General features: G+C 43.5%; 1 protein-coding gene across 1 annotated transcript in view; it reads right to left on the bottom strand.

The window, feature by feature from the left end:
* Positions 1-15,977, bottom strand: part of MROH8 (maestro heat-like repeat family member 8) — a 63,198-nt gene that overhangs the window by 4,825 nt on the left and 42,396 nt on the right. Inside the window, exons 8-11 of the mRNA XM_011929086.1 lie at positions 14,607-14,742; positions 10,543-10,667; positions 7,687-7,839; positions 4,344-4,504 (exon numbers count right to left, since the gene is read on the bottom strand). Coding sequence (XP_011784476.1) covers positions 4,344-4,504; positions 7,687-7,839; positions 10,543-10,667; positions 14,607-14,742 — 575 coding nt within the window. The remainder of the gene's footprint in view (positions 1-4,343; positions 4,505-7,686; positions 7,840-10,542; positions 10,668-14,606; positions 14,743-15,977) is intronic.

Raw genomic sequence — 15,977 nt, 5'->3', positions numbered from 1 at the left:
TGGGCATGGTAGCTCACACCTGAAATCCCAGCACTTTGGGAGGCTGAAGCAGGCGGATCACGAGGTCAGGAGATTGAGACCATCCTGGCCAACATGCTTCAGCTCTAGCCATCACATCACTTTCCAGGTGACAGGAAGAAGAAAGATGATGAGCCTACTCTCTCCCTTTAAGGTTATTTGTCATAGGTTGCATGTACTACTTCAATTTGCATCCAGAATTTAGACAAACGGTCACACCTATATGCAAAACGTCTAGAAAATAAGAGTATTTCAAATACCCAACTAAAGTTCAGGGATTCTATTACTATAGAACATGAAAAATAATTAGTGAATACTGTCTTAAGTATTCAACTCACTGACTTTTAGTAAATTTACAAAGTTGTGCAACCATGACGACAATCCAATTTTAGAACATTTCCATCACTGCAAAAAGATCCCTGGTATCTGAGCCCTTCTTACTATCCACTTTTCTCTCCAGCCACTTTGATCTGCATCTGGCTTTTAGCGTTATCAGCTTGGGGGCAGCTCTGCTTTCAGAAATCATTTCCTGACCCTTTGTTTAATTAAGTCCCCACCTAGGGGCTTCCACAGAACTCCCTACTTAGCTTTAGAATACTTATGCATCTACGTGGCTACCAGATGGTGCTGCTTAAGGGCGGGGTGCATGTCCTGTCCATTACTTATAGGGCCTAATAGCACCTTGCACATAGTTGATGCTTTAGGTAGCCTCCTAAGAACAATCACCCCAATCTATATGTAAATCCACTAACGTGTGGAGTCCTAACTAGGGAAAGGAAGCCAGGCTGGTGGGAGCAGGGGAAAGTAAAAAGAAAAAGCAGATAAACTGTAAGTCTGCCTTTCTTCATGGTCAAGGACACGGCCCTTCCGCACAATTAACTCACCATCTTTCTCTGCCCAACTATCGCCAGACACCTGCAAATTAGCTCACTGCAATTTGCCATTATCTGTACTGCACAAGGCCCTCTTCAACACACAGCATGAACACTATGCTGTAAAATCTCCACCAAGCCTTTGTCTCCTTGCAGTTGGCTTCTCTTTTGCAGGCTGCCTGTTGTCTCTCTGGCACCGTTATTTTCCTACTTTCTCTAATAAATCTGCCTTCCTCTACCCACAACTGTCTTGGTAAATTCTTTTACCCGAGCGCCACCGGCCCAGTCATTGCTCCCCTGTGACATAATGAACTTCAAGTAAATGACAAAAATATAATCAGAGTAACATTTCCTGGCTGGGCGAGGTGGCTCATGCCTGTAATCCCAGCACTTTGGGAGGTCGAGGAGGGCAGATCACGAGGTCAGGAGATCGAGACCACGGTGAAACCCTGTCTCTACTAAAAATATAAAAAATTAGCCGGGCACGGTGGCGGGCGCCTGTAGTCCCAGCTACTCTGGAGGCTGAGGCAGGAGAATGGCGTGAACCCGGGAGGCAGAGCTTGCAGTGAGCCGAGATCACGCCACTGCACTCCAGTCTGGGTGACAGAGCAAGACTCCATCTCAAATAAATAAATAAATAAATAAATAACATTTCCTGAATAAAGTCAGTTAAATTTTTAAAAGACTCCATAGTTTGCATATGATCTACAGCAGTTCTCAAAGTCCTCCCAGAGGTAGAACAAATACAAGCAATAGAATAACACTAAAAGTATACTTAAAAAAATTAAATAGGGCAGCACACGGTGGCTCACGTCTGTCACCCTAGCACTTTGGGAGGCTGCGGCAGGTGGATCACTTGAGCCTAGAAGTTCGAGACCGGTCTGGGTAATGTCGAGAAACCATAAAAAATAAAAAATTTAGCTGGGCCTAGTGGTGTGAGCCTGTAGTCTCAGTTGCTCCAGTGGCTGAGGTGGGAAGATTCTTTGAGCCTGGAGGTTGAGGCTGCAGCGAACTACGACTGTGTCACTATATTGCAGCCTGGGTGACAGAAAAACACTCTGTCTCAAAAAAAACAAAAACAAAAACAAAAACAAAAAAAACAAAAAGCAAAACTAAATATATTTAATATTTTGTACTTTTATTTATTTATTTATTCAGTGACAGAGTCTTGCTCTGTCTTCCAGGCTGGAGTGCATTGGTGCAATCTCGGCTCACTGCAACCTCCACCTCCCAGGTTCAAGAGATTCTCCTGCCTCCGCCTCCCAAGCAGCTGGGATTATAGGTGCCCACCACCACAGCAGGCTAATTTTTGTGGGGTTTTTTTTTGGTTTTTTTTTTTTGAGACAGAGTCTTACTCAGTCACCCAGGCTGGAGTGCAGTGGCATGATCTCGACTCACTGCAACCTCCGCCTCCCAGGTTAACACCATTCTCCTGCCTCAGCCTCCCTAGTAGCTGGGACTACAGGTGCCCACCACTGTGCCCAGCTAATTTTTTTGTGTTTTTACTAGAGATGGGGTTTCACTCTGTTAGCCAGGATGGTCTCGATCTCCTGACCTTGTGATCCGCCCGTCTCAGCCTCCCAAAGTGCTGGGATTACAAGCGTGAGCCACTGTGCCCGGCCTCAGTTTTGCATTTTTTTTAGTAGAGATGGGGTTTCACCATGTTGGCCAGGCTGGTCTGGAACTCCTGACCTCTGGTGATCCACCCACTTCAGCCTCTGAAAGATTTATTTTTATGTAAGAGTTGAGTACAGATAAGCTGTAGCAAGTACCAAACATTCAAGAACAACTTGTTAGAGAAATACACAAAAGCAAGCTCAAAAAATTTTTAAAAATTTAAAAAGCTTGAGTGTGGTGGTACACTCACTCAGCTACTCAGGCAGCTAAGGTGAGAAGATCACTTGAGCCCAGGAGTTCAAGCCTGCAGTGAGCTATGACTGAAACACTGTCTCTTAAAAAAAAAAAAAAAAGTAAGACTGTTACTCCAGGCTGGAGTGCAGTGGCTATTCACAAGTCCAGTCATCGTGTACTATGGCCCCAAACTCCTGGGCTCAAGTGATTTTCCTGCCTCAGACTCCTGAGTAGCTGGGACTACAGGTGCGTGCCACCATGCCCAGCTTTAAAAAAAATCTGCATTAATTTTTTCTCTGGATGGGTAAAAGTATTCCGTTATCTGATTTAGTTCAGAGAACATAATAAGCACTACACCAAGATATTATGTGAGAGCCATTCACTTAAAAGAACACTTTTCAAATAGTTTAAAGCAGGGAAATCTCTTCTTAAATAAAATAGTTGCCCAGAATCACAATAGAGAAAGCAGATATAAAGAGGCGTTGCTCTGGTTAAAGTGGGGTGGGGGCATGGGACTTTATTCTGAAGCCTTCCTGCCTCTTCCATAGGCATCTTTGTGGAAATTTCCAGGGTGCCTCCAAATGTGAAAAACACTAATCAAAAAAACCATCTTTATACCTACTATGTACCCACAAAAATAAACAAAAAATCCATCCTGTTTGATCCTTTCTCTGATTCCAGTCTTCTTTATGTATGCATATTTACTTTTTAAATGTATATATTTATTGCCTTATTTTTAGGCAAAATCATTCTCAAGTGAGTTGCAGACATTATGACACTTTACCCCTAAATAACTTTAGTATCTTATCTCCTAAGAATAAGGACATCCTTCTGTATAACCATAGTATTTCATACCTAAGAAAATTACACTAATTTTTTTTGTTTCTTTGTCTGAGACAGAGTCTCACTCTGTCACCCAGGCTGGACTGCAGTGGTGTAATCTTGGCTCACTGTAACCTCCTCCTCCTGGGTTCAAGCGATTCGTCTGCCTCAGCCTCCCAAATAGCTGGGATGAGAGGCATCTGCCACCATGCCTGGGTAAATTTTGTATTTTTAGTAAATTTTGTATTTTTTGTATTCACCATGTTGGCCAGGCTGGTCCTCAACTCCTGGCCTTAAGTGATCTGCCCACTTCTGCCTCCCAAAGTGCTGGGATTGCAGGTGTCAGCCACTGTGCCTGCCCAGAAAATTACACCAATTTAATATTGTAGTATAGAGTCCATATTTAAATTTTCTCCAAGCTTTCTTGTATAGCTTTTGTTTTTGAACCAGGATCCAATCAATGTCACACAGTGCATTTGGGTATGTTTTTGAGTATCTTTTTATCTAGGACAGTTCCCTCACCACCAGTTTTACTTCCATGATGTTAACTTTTTTGAAGAGTCCAGTTCAATTATCTTACAGAATGTTCTTCATTTGGGATTTGTGGGATTCTTTTCTGATGATTATGTACTATATTCTGATTTATATCACCAGTTTTATGTATATCGTGCCTTCTCTATAAGAGAATCATTAGATTTTTGAGGGCAACCATCTTTCACAATACCCAGAGCTATGTCCCATACTCCAGTTTAATCCAGAGGCTATACGGGATTCTGTTACCTGTTATATGGCACTGGATGACACAGAAGGAAGCTGAGCACTATATCTGTATACTTGGGTCTGGATATAAATAAACTCACGGTATTTATGATTTGTTGGCGGACTCTAGGCTGGCTGATTATGGATAACTGGGCACAGATAACTCCCATAATTTCTGGCACCTGAAGAAGAAAAAGAAATTACTAAGACTGTAATCCTGTAGGACACTGATGGCTATTGAGGATATTGTGGCCATTTCTGAAAGGTCCTAGGGGAGTGACTTTTTCTTAAAGACAGGGTCTTGCTCTGTTGCCCAGCCTGGAATGCAGCGGTACAAACACAGCTCACTGCAGCCTTGAACCCCTGGCCTCAAATAATCCTCCCACTTCAGCCTCCCGAGTAGCTGGGACTACAGGCACACACCACCACACCCAGGTCATTGTTGTATTTTTTGTAGAGACAAGGTCTCTCTATGTTGCCCAGGCTGGTCTTGAACTCCTGGGCTCAAGTGATCCTCCTGCCTTGGCCTCCCAAAGTGCTGGAATTACAGGTATAAGCCACTGTGCCCGACTCCTAGGGGGTGATTTTTAAACAAACTGTTTATTATTTTTTTAAAGTTTATAATCAAAATCACTTAAAATATATCTGTATGTGTGTATACATATATAAAGGATTTGGAAGGATTTATAATCAAAGCTGTCAATACTGTGTTTTTGAGTGATAGAATATTAGATTTTTTGCTTCTATGTTTTTTCTAATTTTTCCTCAATAATTGATGTATTGATTTTACAATAAGACAAACTAATAAAAGTGTTGCAAGGAAGCTGGGCTTTTTTCTACTGTGACTTTGAGAATGGCAGTGGAGTCCTTACCTATCTTCCTCCCAGAGATGTCCATCAGGCTCAGGTAAGGGAAACTGGAGCCATTGGGCTTTGGTTCATTTCTCTGCTTGGACCACTCTTCCCACCCACAGATGCGTGGGTTCCTGTCTCTGTGGAAATGTCACCTTCTCAGAGATGCACACCTCAGCCACTTAATATAAAATGGCCATCATCAGCACCAGTAGGCTGGGCACGGTGTCTCACGGCAGTAATCCCAGTACTTTGGGAGGCTGAGGCAGGCGGATCACTTGAGGTCAGGAGTTTGAGACCAGCCTTGCCAACACGGCAAAACCCCATCTCTACTAAAAATACAAAAAATTAGTTGGGCGTCATGGCAGGTGCCTGTAATCCCAGCTACTTGGGAGGCTGAGGTGGAAGAATCACAGCAACCTGGGAGGTGGAGGTTGCAGTGAGCCGAGACTGCACCACTGCACTCAAGCTTGAGCAACACAGCAAAATGCTGTCTCCAAAAAAAAAAAAAAAATTCTGGCTAACACAAGGGTAAATTTACTGTTTTGGGGAAAGATTCTCTTCCCTGAATAAAGACATAAAAAGGAAGGCAACATCTTTCTTCTTCTTGGACATAGTCTACTCTGCTCAGAAAGTCCAAAATTGCTCCGACTACCTTATGACCACATGAATAGACAAGGTAGAAGGATGAAGAAACCCCTGGGTCTTTGATAACACCGTTGAATCACTGAATTAATCTTGGAAAATACTCTGTGTCCAGACTTGTTATTATGTGAGAGAATAAATCCTTTGGCTAAGCTTCTACCTGCTGGGCTTTTTTGCTGCTAAAAGCACCCAACTGATACAAATGCCCATCTCACCATGCTCTTATCATGTCATTCTTTTTGCATCTTTGCTATTTTAATAGGGTAAAAAAAAAGGGTGCTCATCATTTGTTGTTGTTGTTTTTTAATTTGTTTTATTTGTTGCTGTTTTTTGAGACAAGATCTCCTTCTGTTGCCCAGGCTGGAATGTAAAGGCATGATCATGGCTCCCTGCAGCCTTGTCTTACTGGGCTTAAGCACTCCTCCTGCCTCAGCTTCCCAAGTAGCTGGCAACACAGGTGTGTGCCACCATGCCTGGCTAATTTTTTAAAAATTTTTTGTAGAGATGGGGTCTCACTATGTTGCCCAGGCTGGTCTTGAACTTCTGGGTTCAAGCAATTTGCCTGCCTCAACCTCCCAAACTGCAGGGATTATAAGTGTGAGCCACTATACCCGGTTCTCATCATTTTTAAATTACTTTTTATTTGTACCCAAGTACAATATGGGAACACAATTTAAAAAGTCCAGTGGCATTTCAAGCTTCTTTCCTCCCTCTTCCTCAGGTCTGTTCTCCAGAGAAAAGGGTTCTTTTACCCCTTTTGTCTCTTCCAGCATGTCCTTCTCTATTTCTAAATAACATAACTATATAGTTATTTCTTGATGTTTTAATTTTAGATACATTTAGATAAATTCTCTTTAATTTTGATTTCTAAGTCTGCCTCCTTCTAGGGTCACTTATGGCTTTTTATTTACTTTTATTTATTTATTTATTTATTTTGAGGCAGGGTCTCACTCTGTCGCCCAAGCTGGAGGGCAATGGTGCAATCTCAGCTCACTGCAGCCTCTGCCTCCTGGGTTCAAGCAATTCTCCTGCCTCAGCCATCCAAATAGCAGGTGTGCACCATCATGCCTGGCTAATTTTTGTATTTTAAGTAGAGACAGGGTTTCACTATGTTGCTGAGGCTGATTTCGAACTCTTGAGCTCAAGCCATCTGCCCGCCTTGGGCTCCCAAAGTGCTGGGATTACAGGTGTGAGCCACTGCGCCCGACCACTTACAGCTTTTTAAATCTTGATACCTTTAACCCATCTGGATGAGTATCTAAAGTTATTCTCATATGTGTTAGTTATATCTCCCTAGAAAAACTCTACTCTTATAGAATATATGGACCACACTTTTTTTTTTTTTTTTTTTTTTTGAGATGGAGTCTCGCTCTGTCGCCCAGGCTGGAGTGCAGTGGTGCGATCTTGGCTCACTGTAACCTCCATCTCCCGGGTTCAAGTGATTCTCCTGCCTCAACCTCCCGAGTAGCTGGGACTACAGGCGCACGCCACCACGCCCAGCTAATTTTTGTATTTTTAGTAGAGACAGGGTTTCACCGTGTTGGCCAGGATGGTCTCGATTTCTTGACCTCGTGATCCGCCCGCCTCAGCCTCCCAAAGTGCTGGGATTACAGACGTGAGTCACCGCACCCAGTCATGGACCACATCTTAGATTTAAAAAAAAATCTCCCTCCCTAGTTACATACACAGTGATTGTTTGGTATATGTTTATAGAATGGATATTTGTGACTAAACAGACTAAGGCTTTGACCCTGTACCCACGAGTAGTCATTCTCAGCTGAATAGGACAAGCAGAGACTTCAGTAGCTGCAGGGATGAAGAGGTCCTACTGGCTTTTTAAACCCAGGAAACAGACACTGAAAGTTTACCTTCTCAAATCGGGACTCTGCATTTTTTGCCAAAGTTAGCAGTAATTCTCCTGCTGATCGCTGGATGCAGGGATGATTCAGGTTTTTCAGGGTATCAAATGTAGTCATTATAAACTGGCAGAGCTCATTTGAATCGAGAAAACCTTCAAAGACCTGAAATGATGTAGGGAAATGAATTTCCAAGAAATATGGAAATATGGTATGATAGAAAGTGCCCTGAACAAGGACTCGAGTCTAAGTTAACAATCAGAGAAGTGGACAAAGATGTACAAGGCTGTTTTATTTGAGTCTTGTGGTTTTGTTTTGTTTTTGGAGATAGCATCTTACTCTGTCACCCAGGCAGGGGCACAATCACGGCTCACTGTAGCCACAACCTCTTGGGCTCAAGTGATCCTCCTGCCTCAGCCTTCTGAGTAGCTGAGGCTACAGGCACCTGCTACCACACTCTGATAATTTTTAGATTTTTTGGTAAACACAGGGGTCTCACTATGTTGCCCAGGCTGGCCGTGAACTCTTGGCTCAAGCGATCCTCCCGCCTCAGCCTCCCAAAGTATTGGAATTATAGGCATGAGCCATGCACCCAGCCCAGTCTTGTTTATTATGGTAAAAAGGTGGAAGCAATCCAAATGTCCACTGCTAGCATCTGTGCATGGACTTTTGCTGCTCCGACACTGAGGCTGGAGTGCAGTGGTGTGATCACAGCTCACTGCAGCCTGGATTCCCAGGCTCAAGCAATCCTCCGACTTGTTTCCTGAAAAGCTAGGACTACAGGTATGCACCACCACACCCAGCTAATTTTTTTATTTGTAGAGATGGGTCTTGCTATGTTGCCCAGGATGGTCTGAAATCCTGGGCTCAAGTGATCCTTCCGCCTCAGCCTCCCTAAGTGCTGGGATGACAGGGGTGAGCCACTGCACCCAGCCTGCTGCTCTGACATTTAGAAAGAAGCTTTATTGGCCAGGTGCAGTGGCTCATGCCTGTAATCCCAGCTCTTTGGGAGCCTAAAGCGGGAGAAACACTTGAGCCCATGATTCGAGACTAGCTGCTTGGCCAACATGAAGAAACCCTGTCTCTACTAAAAATACAAAAATTAGTTGGGTGTGGTGGTGCATGTCTGTAATCCCAGCTACTTGGGAGGCTGAGGGAGGAGAATCACTTGAACCTGGGAGGCGGAGGTTGCAGTGAGATGAGATCGTGCCACGGCACTCCAGCCTGGGTGACAGAGCGAGATTCCGTCTCAAAAATAAAATAAAATAAAAGAAGCCGCCGGGCGCGGTGGCTCAAGCCTGTAATCCCAGCACTTTGGGAGGCCGAGACGGGCGGATCACGAGGTCAGGAGATCGAGACCATCCTGGCTAACACGGTGAAACCCCGTCTCTACTAAAAATACAAAAACCAGCCGGGCGAGGTGGCGGGCGCCTGTAGTCCCAGCTACTCCGGAGGCTGAGGCAGGAGAATGGCATAAACCCGGGAGGCGGAGCTTGCAGTGAGCTGAGATCCGGCCACTGCACTCCAGTCCGGGCGACAGAGCGAGACTCCGCCTCAAAAAAAAAAAAAATAAAAAAAATAAAAATAAAAGAAGCCTGGCATAGTGGCTCACGTCTGCAATCCCACTACTTTGGGAGGCTGAGGCAGGTGGATCACCTGAGGTCAGAGTTCAAGACCAACCTGACAAACATGGAGAAACTCTGTCTCTACTAAAAATACAAAATTAGCTGGGCGTGGTGGCGAATCCCAGCTACTCAAGAGGCTGAGGCAGGAGAATCACTTGAACCCAGGAGGCGGAGGTTGCAGCAAGCCAAGATTGAGCCATTGCACTCCAGCTGGGCGACAAGAGTGAAACTCTGTCTCAAAGGAACACCTCCCCCCAAACAAAACAAAACAAAACAAGAAAAGAAAAAGAAGCTGTATTATGAGATCTTCAGAAAGAGTCACACTTTTATAGGATAGGACTTAAAAAAAAAAGGCCCTAATGTTACACAGCTGACAGGTTCCCAGGCATAATTAAAATGCCTTGTCTGGAGGCAACATACTAAAAAATGTGTCATTCTGTCTTTCTTTGCATTTGGTAGTAGATAAAGTCCTTCACATGATTATAATAGGTTTAATTTAGCAGGTACTTACTAGTAATTTTTTTTTTTTTAACAGTTTACACTGTTTACAATTCAGTCGTGGTTTAGCAAAGCATTTTCCATACAATATCTCATTTAACCACGACTGAATTGTAAATAGTGTAAATTAAAAAAAAAATTGTAAAAACTGTCCCAATTTTTACAGATCTCCATCATGCAGATGAGAAAATTGATGTGCAGAGAGATGAAATTACTTGGTACCTTTCACCCTACATGAGTAAGATACGTGGGTTTTCTTTATTTTCCCCTAGCCCCTAGAATGCCTGGTACCTAGTGGATATATAAGTATTTATTGAATGCATAACTACATTAATTTAAAAGTGTCTGGCTTGTTGGATCAACCATACTCTCTTGCAGCTCCTTTTTGGGACCAGCATTTACATTTGCAAGACACTGGTAATTATTAATAGTAGGAGCAGAGCTGGTATGAAGTGAAATCCAGGGATACTGGCCTTAATGGCAGGTTGACCTTAACCCCCAAACTAAGAGGGCAAGGGGTATATGGGCCAGGATCCTGGTGCCTTGTCTTCAAACTATGGAATGTTTAGAGACCACATTCCTTGGGCAATTGTGTATGGTTTTGTTTTACAAGAAACGACCAGAACTTTTCCAAAGTGGCTTTTACTATTTTACATTTCCATGAATAAATGCAGGAGACTTCTGGTTGTTCCCCACCCTTGCCAACACTTCTGGCTATGGTTGTAATTTTAGCCATTCTTGTTACCTGGGCAATTCTGAAGGGACAGCTGTAGAAGCATTTAGCGGCAGAGCTGTAGAGCTCCAGGAATTCTCGACATTTTGCCAATGCTCTTTTCAAGCTTTGCTGATTTTTCTTGTCATGTATGATATCTGAAAAGAAAATATAAAATATGAATACTTTATGGCTTCTTTTTTTCTTCTTGATTTTACAGGTCTGGTTGATCTCCAGTTTAAAGTGGATCCCAAGATCTTACTCTTCTTTTTCACTTGAACAAAAATGTCTGGGGGAGGGAGTATGTGTTCATCTGAAGGCTGATTTATTTCTCTTTTCTTGTAGAACAATATATAAAAAGAGCCAAAAGAAAAAGCAAAGAGGAGGTCGAGGCAGGTGGATCACTTGAAGTCAAGAGTGTGAGACAACCCTGGCCAACATGGTGAAAACAAAAGAATTAGCTGGGCATGGTGGCACTCTCCTGTAGTCTCAGCTACCTGGGAGGCTGAGGTGGGAGGATCACTTGAACCCAAGAGGTGGAGCTTGCAGTGAACCAAGATCACACCACTGCACTCCAGCCTGGGTGACAGAGTAAGACCTTGTCTTTTTTTTTTTTTTGAGACAGAATTTCATTCTTGTTGCCCAGGCTGGAGTGCAATGGCGTGATCTTGGCTCACTGCAACCTCTGCCTCCTGGGTTCAAGCGATTCTCCTGCCTCAGCCTCTTGAGTAGCTGGGATTACAGGCATGTGCCACCACGCCCAGCTAATTTTGTATTTTTAGTAGAGACGGGGTTTCTCCATTTTGGTCAGGCTGGTCTCGAACTCCTGACCTCAGGTGATCCACCCGCCTTGGCTTCCCAAAGTGGTGGGATTACAGGCATGAGCCACAACACCCAGCCGACCCTGTCTTTAAAAAAAAAAAAAAGAAAGAAAGCAAAAGCAAAGAGCTTTTTGTAAGAGCAGAGCATTTGAGTAATTTGTGAGTACAACCAAAGCATGCTACCTTATTTCCCCCCACTGGTGAGGAATGGTGAGGGGTCTCCCTATGAAGCTTAGGTTCCCAGAAAAAATTGCCCAACTTTATACTATGTATGATAATTCTGATATCAGAACTCTTCATCATTGTCTAGTTTTGCTGATCATTGTAGTGTCTTGTTTTTCTTCTGTTTTATTGTGACCTCATTGTTGCTGGAAATTTGTAGATGGAAAATTTATCTTTGAGCCCTTGGCTGAGGATACTGTCTCTCCAACTAGAAAATAAGCTCCCTGGGGGACGGTATCTTGTCTGTCTTGTTTAGTGATGCATCACTAGAACAATAAATGCTTCATAACTATTTGCTGAATCAATAATCAACTGTATTTCTTTGGCTGTACACCTGGTAGAGACTGCTCATGCTCAGAGGTGCCCGACAACAGGACAGTTGCTTTGGGAAGCATGGAGCTTCCTTATCCATGTGAAGCACAGACCCAGGCAGAGGAATTACAGTTGTGTGTAGCTTAACAATTGGGATACATTTTGAGAAATGCACTGTTAGGCTACTGTATTACTGCATGAACATCACATAGAGTGTATTTGTTTTTTTTAGACAGAGTCTCTCACTCTGTCACCCAGACTGGAGTGCAGTGGCGCAATCTCGGCTCACTGCAACCTCCACCTCCCAGGTTTAAGCGATTCACCTGCCTCAGCCTCCTGGGTAGCTGGGACTACAGGCATACGCCACCACGCCAGGCTAATTTTTGTACTTTTAGTAGAAACGGGGTTTTGCCCTGTTGGCCAGGCTGGTCTTGAATTCCTGACCTCAGGTGATGGACCCTCCTCGGCCTCCCAAAGTGCTGGGATTACAGGCATGAGCCACTGCGCCTGGCCTAATTTTTTTTTTTTTTCACATTCTAAAGTGTTTTTGTTAAAAACTAAGACAAAAACACACACACTAGCCTAGGCCTACACAAGATCAGGATAATCAATACCACTGTCTTCCATCTTCACATCCTGCTCCACTGGAAGGTATTCAGGGCAGTAACACACATGGAGCTGTCATCTCCTATGATAACGCCTTCCTTAGGAATACCTCCTGAAGGGCCTGCCTGGGGCTGTTTCATAGTTAACTGATTTTTTAATAAGTAGAAAGAAAACATGCTAAAATAATCATAAAATGTATAGTAAATAAATAAACCAGTAACATAGTTATTTATTATCATTACCAAGGATACATACTGTACATAATTGTAGGTTCTATACTTTTATATGACTGGTAGTGCAGTAGGTTTGTTTACACCAGTATCACCACAAACATGAGTAATGCATTGTGCCATAATGTTGTGATGGCTGCAATGTCACTAGGTGATAGAAAACTTTCAGCTCAGCTGGGTATGGTGGTGGACACCCATAGTCCCAGCACTTTAGAAGGCTGGGGTAGGAGCACTGCTTGAGCTCAGGAGTTGGAGACCAGCCTGGACAACATAGTGAGACTTTGTTTCTTTTTATTCTTTCTCTCTTTCTTTCTCTCTTTCTCTCTCTCTCTCTTTCTTTCAGATGGAGTCTTGCTCCGTCACCAGGCTGGAGTGCAGTGGCATGATCTCAGCTCACTGCAACCCCTGCCTCCCAGGTTCAAGTGATTCTCCTGCCTCAGCTTCCCAAGTAGCTGGGACTACAGGCGTGTGCCACTCCACCTAGCTAATTTTTGTATTTTTAGTAGAGACGGGGTTTCATCAGGTTGGCCAGGATGGTCTTGATCTCTTGACCTTGTGATCTGCCCGCCTAGGCCTCCCAAAGTGCTGGAATTACAGGTGTGAGCCACGGTGCCAAGCTGAGACTTCCTTTCTTTAAAAAAAAAAAATAATAATAAGGCTGGGCGTGGTGGTTCATGCTGTAATCCTAGCACTTTGGGATGCTGAGGCGGGCAGATCACTTGAGGTCAGGAGTTCGAGACCAGCCTGGCCAACATTAAGTAACATTTAGTAGAGATGGTGAAACCCCATCTCTACTAAAAATACAAAAATGAGCCAGGTGTGGTGGCGGCTGCCTGTAATCCCAGCTACTCGGGAGACTGAGGCATAAGAACTGCTTGAACCTGGGAGGTGGAGGTTGCAGTGAGCCGAGATCACACCACTGCACTCCAGCCTGGGCAACAGAGCGAGACTCCACCTCAAAATAAAATAAAATAAAATAAAAAGAAAAATTTCAGCTCCATTCTAATCTTATGTGACCCATACATGATCAGTTGTTGACTGAAATGCCATTATATGCTGCATGACTGTACTCGGCAGGGATGGAGTAGACTGAGATTCAAACACCGGGGGAATGCTGGGTTAGATATCCTCTAAAGTCCCTTCTAGTCGTGGAAGTCAGTGACTCATTCCTTGACCACACTGGCCCTCTCTCTATTTTTCAAACTCCTCAAGCTCACACCTACCAAGGATCCTTTCCTTAGTCATTCCTTCTGCCTAATACACTCTTCTTACCTCTCCAGGTGGCAAACTGCTCTTTATTCTCTGGATTACCTTTTCTGAACCCTGCAACTAGATTTGATTCTTACTCATGGCCCCTGTAATTTCCCTTCATAAGCACATTAATTCTCCTGCAGCCTCGACCTCCTGGGCTCAAGCGATTCTCCCACCTTCACCTCCTGAGTAGCTGAGATCATAGGCATACTCCACCACGCCAGCTAATTTTTAAAATTTTTTGTAGAGAAGGGTTTTTGCCATGTTGCCCAGGCTGGTCTTGAACTCCTGGGCCCAAGCGGTCCTCCCAGCTTGGCCTGGCAAAATGCTATGAATATAGGAGTGAACCACTGCGCCCAGCCTCACTCCTACTTCTGACCGAACTAATCACTCTAGTTTGTCCACAGGGCCACGTTTAGCCACTCCCTGGCTATGCAGATGGATGACAATAGTGGGTCTGATCTAGTATTAGGATTCTAATTATTAAGTCAGTGTTGCTTCATCTCTGCCTATGGACTATGTATCTTTCTCTTTATGAACTACTGTAAAAGGCCTTTCCAGAACATGGGGACTAAATGAATGTGTAAGGAGGGCTGGTGCTTATGTTGTGCTGGAGAATTCACTCAGGACCTCGCGGACTTCAGCAGTATCTTACACTTCAGCCTCAGGGTGATATGCAGCAGGTAGTGAATGCTCTCTGCAGCCTCCTCAGCCACCTTTTCCTGTGGGTCCCCACAGAGCAGTGCCATCAGAGCCACTAGGTGTCCAAGTCTTTGGAATCGCAGTGGAAGCTTGAGAAAGAAAAAGAAAGATGTCATCAGAAAACATGTGCATTTAGTGCCTTCGATTTGAATTGTTGAGAAGTAATCCCAATTCTACTCTCAACTCAAGGGAAGTGTAAGGGTCACAATCAGCCTGTGGATCTCTGTAGGGTTCATATTTAACATAGGTAGACATGGTATAGCCAGTAGATGGTGTTATTAAGAAATAGGGGAATTCTAACCTAAGTAAACAATCTGAAAAATGAAAAAGCTTTGTGCATAAAGACGTTAGTTCTAGCACTGTTTTTATTTTTATTTTTTAATTTTAATTTTTGGGAGTACATAGTAGGTCTATACATTTGTGGGGTATACAGGCCTGCAATGCATAACAATCATATCATGGAAAATGGAGTATCCACCCCCTCAAGCATTTATTCTTTGTGTTATAAACAGTCCAATTATATTCTTTTAGTAATTTTAATAATTTTTTTTTTGAAACAGAGTTTTGCCCTTTTCGCTCAGGCTGGAGTGCAGTGGCGCGATCTCAGCTCACTGCAACCTCCGCCTTCTGGGTTCAAGTCATTCTCCTGCCTCAGCCTCCCAAATAGCTGGAATTACAAGTGTGAGCCACTGCACCCAGGTGATTTTTGTATTTCTAGTAGAGATGGGGTTTTGCTGTGTTGGCCAGGCTGGTCTCAAACTCTGAACCTCAAGTGATCCACCCGCCTCAGTCTCCCAAATTACAGGCCTGAGCCACCACAGCTGGCCAAATATACGTACATTTAATATTACCAAATAAAAATGTATTACATTTTTAATATTATTTAAAAATTACTAATGCACAATAGTCACCCTGTTGTGCTATAAAATATTAGGTCTTATTCATTCTAACAACGTTTTTGGTACCTATTAACCATCCCCACCTCTCCCCAACCCTGCCACCACCCTTCTCAGTCTCTGATAACCATCCTTCCATTCTCTATCTTCATGAATTAAACTGTTTTGATTTTCAGGTCCCCCAATATATGAAAACATGTGATGTTTGTCTTTCTATGCCCGGTATATTTCACTTAGCATAACGACCTCCAGTTCCATCCATGTTGTTGCGAATGACAGGATCTCATTCTTTTTATGGCTGAGGAGTACTTCATTGTGTATAAGTACTTCATTGTGTATTCTTTATCCATTCATCTGTTGATAAACACGCTGCTTCCAAACTTTGGCTATTGTGAAGAGTGTCGCAACAAACAAGGGAGTGCAGATAT

This window comes from Colobus angolensis, unplaced genomic scaffold, assembly GCF_000951035.1.
Source record: "Colobus angolensis palliatus isolate OR3802 unplaced genomic scaffold, Cang.pa_1.0 Scaffold8, whole genome shotgun sequence".
NCBI lineage: Eukaryota > Metazoa > Chordata > Mammalia > Primates > Cercopithecidae > Colobus > Colobus angolensis.
This window is presented reverse-complemented; position numbering and strand designations above follow the sequence as displayed.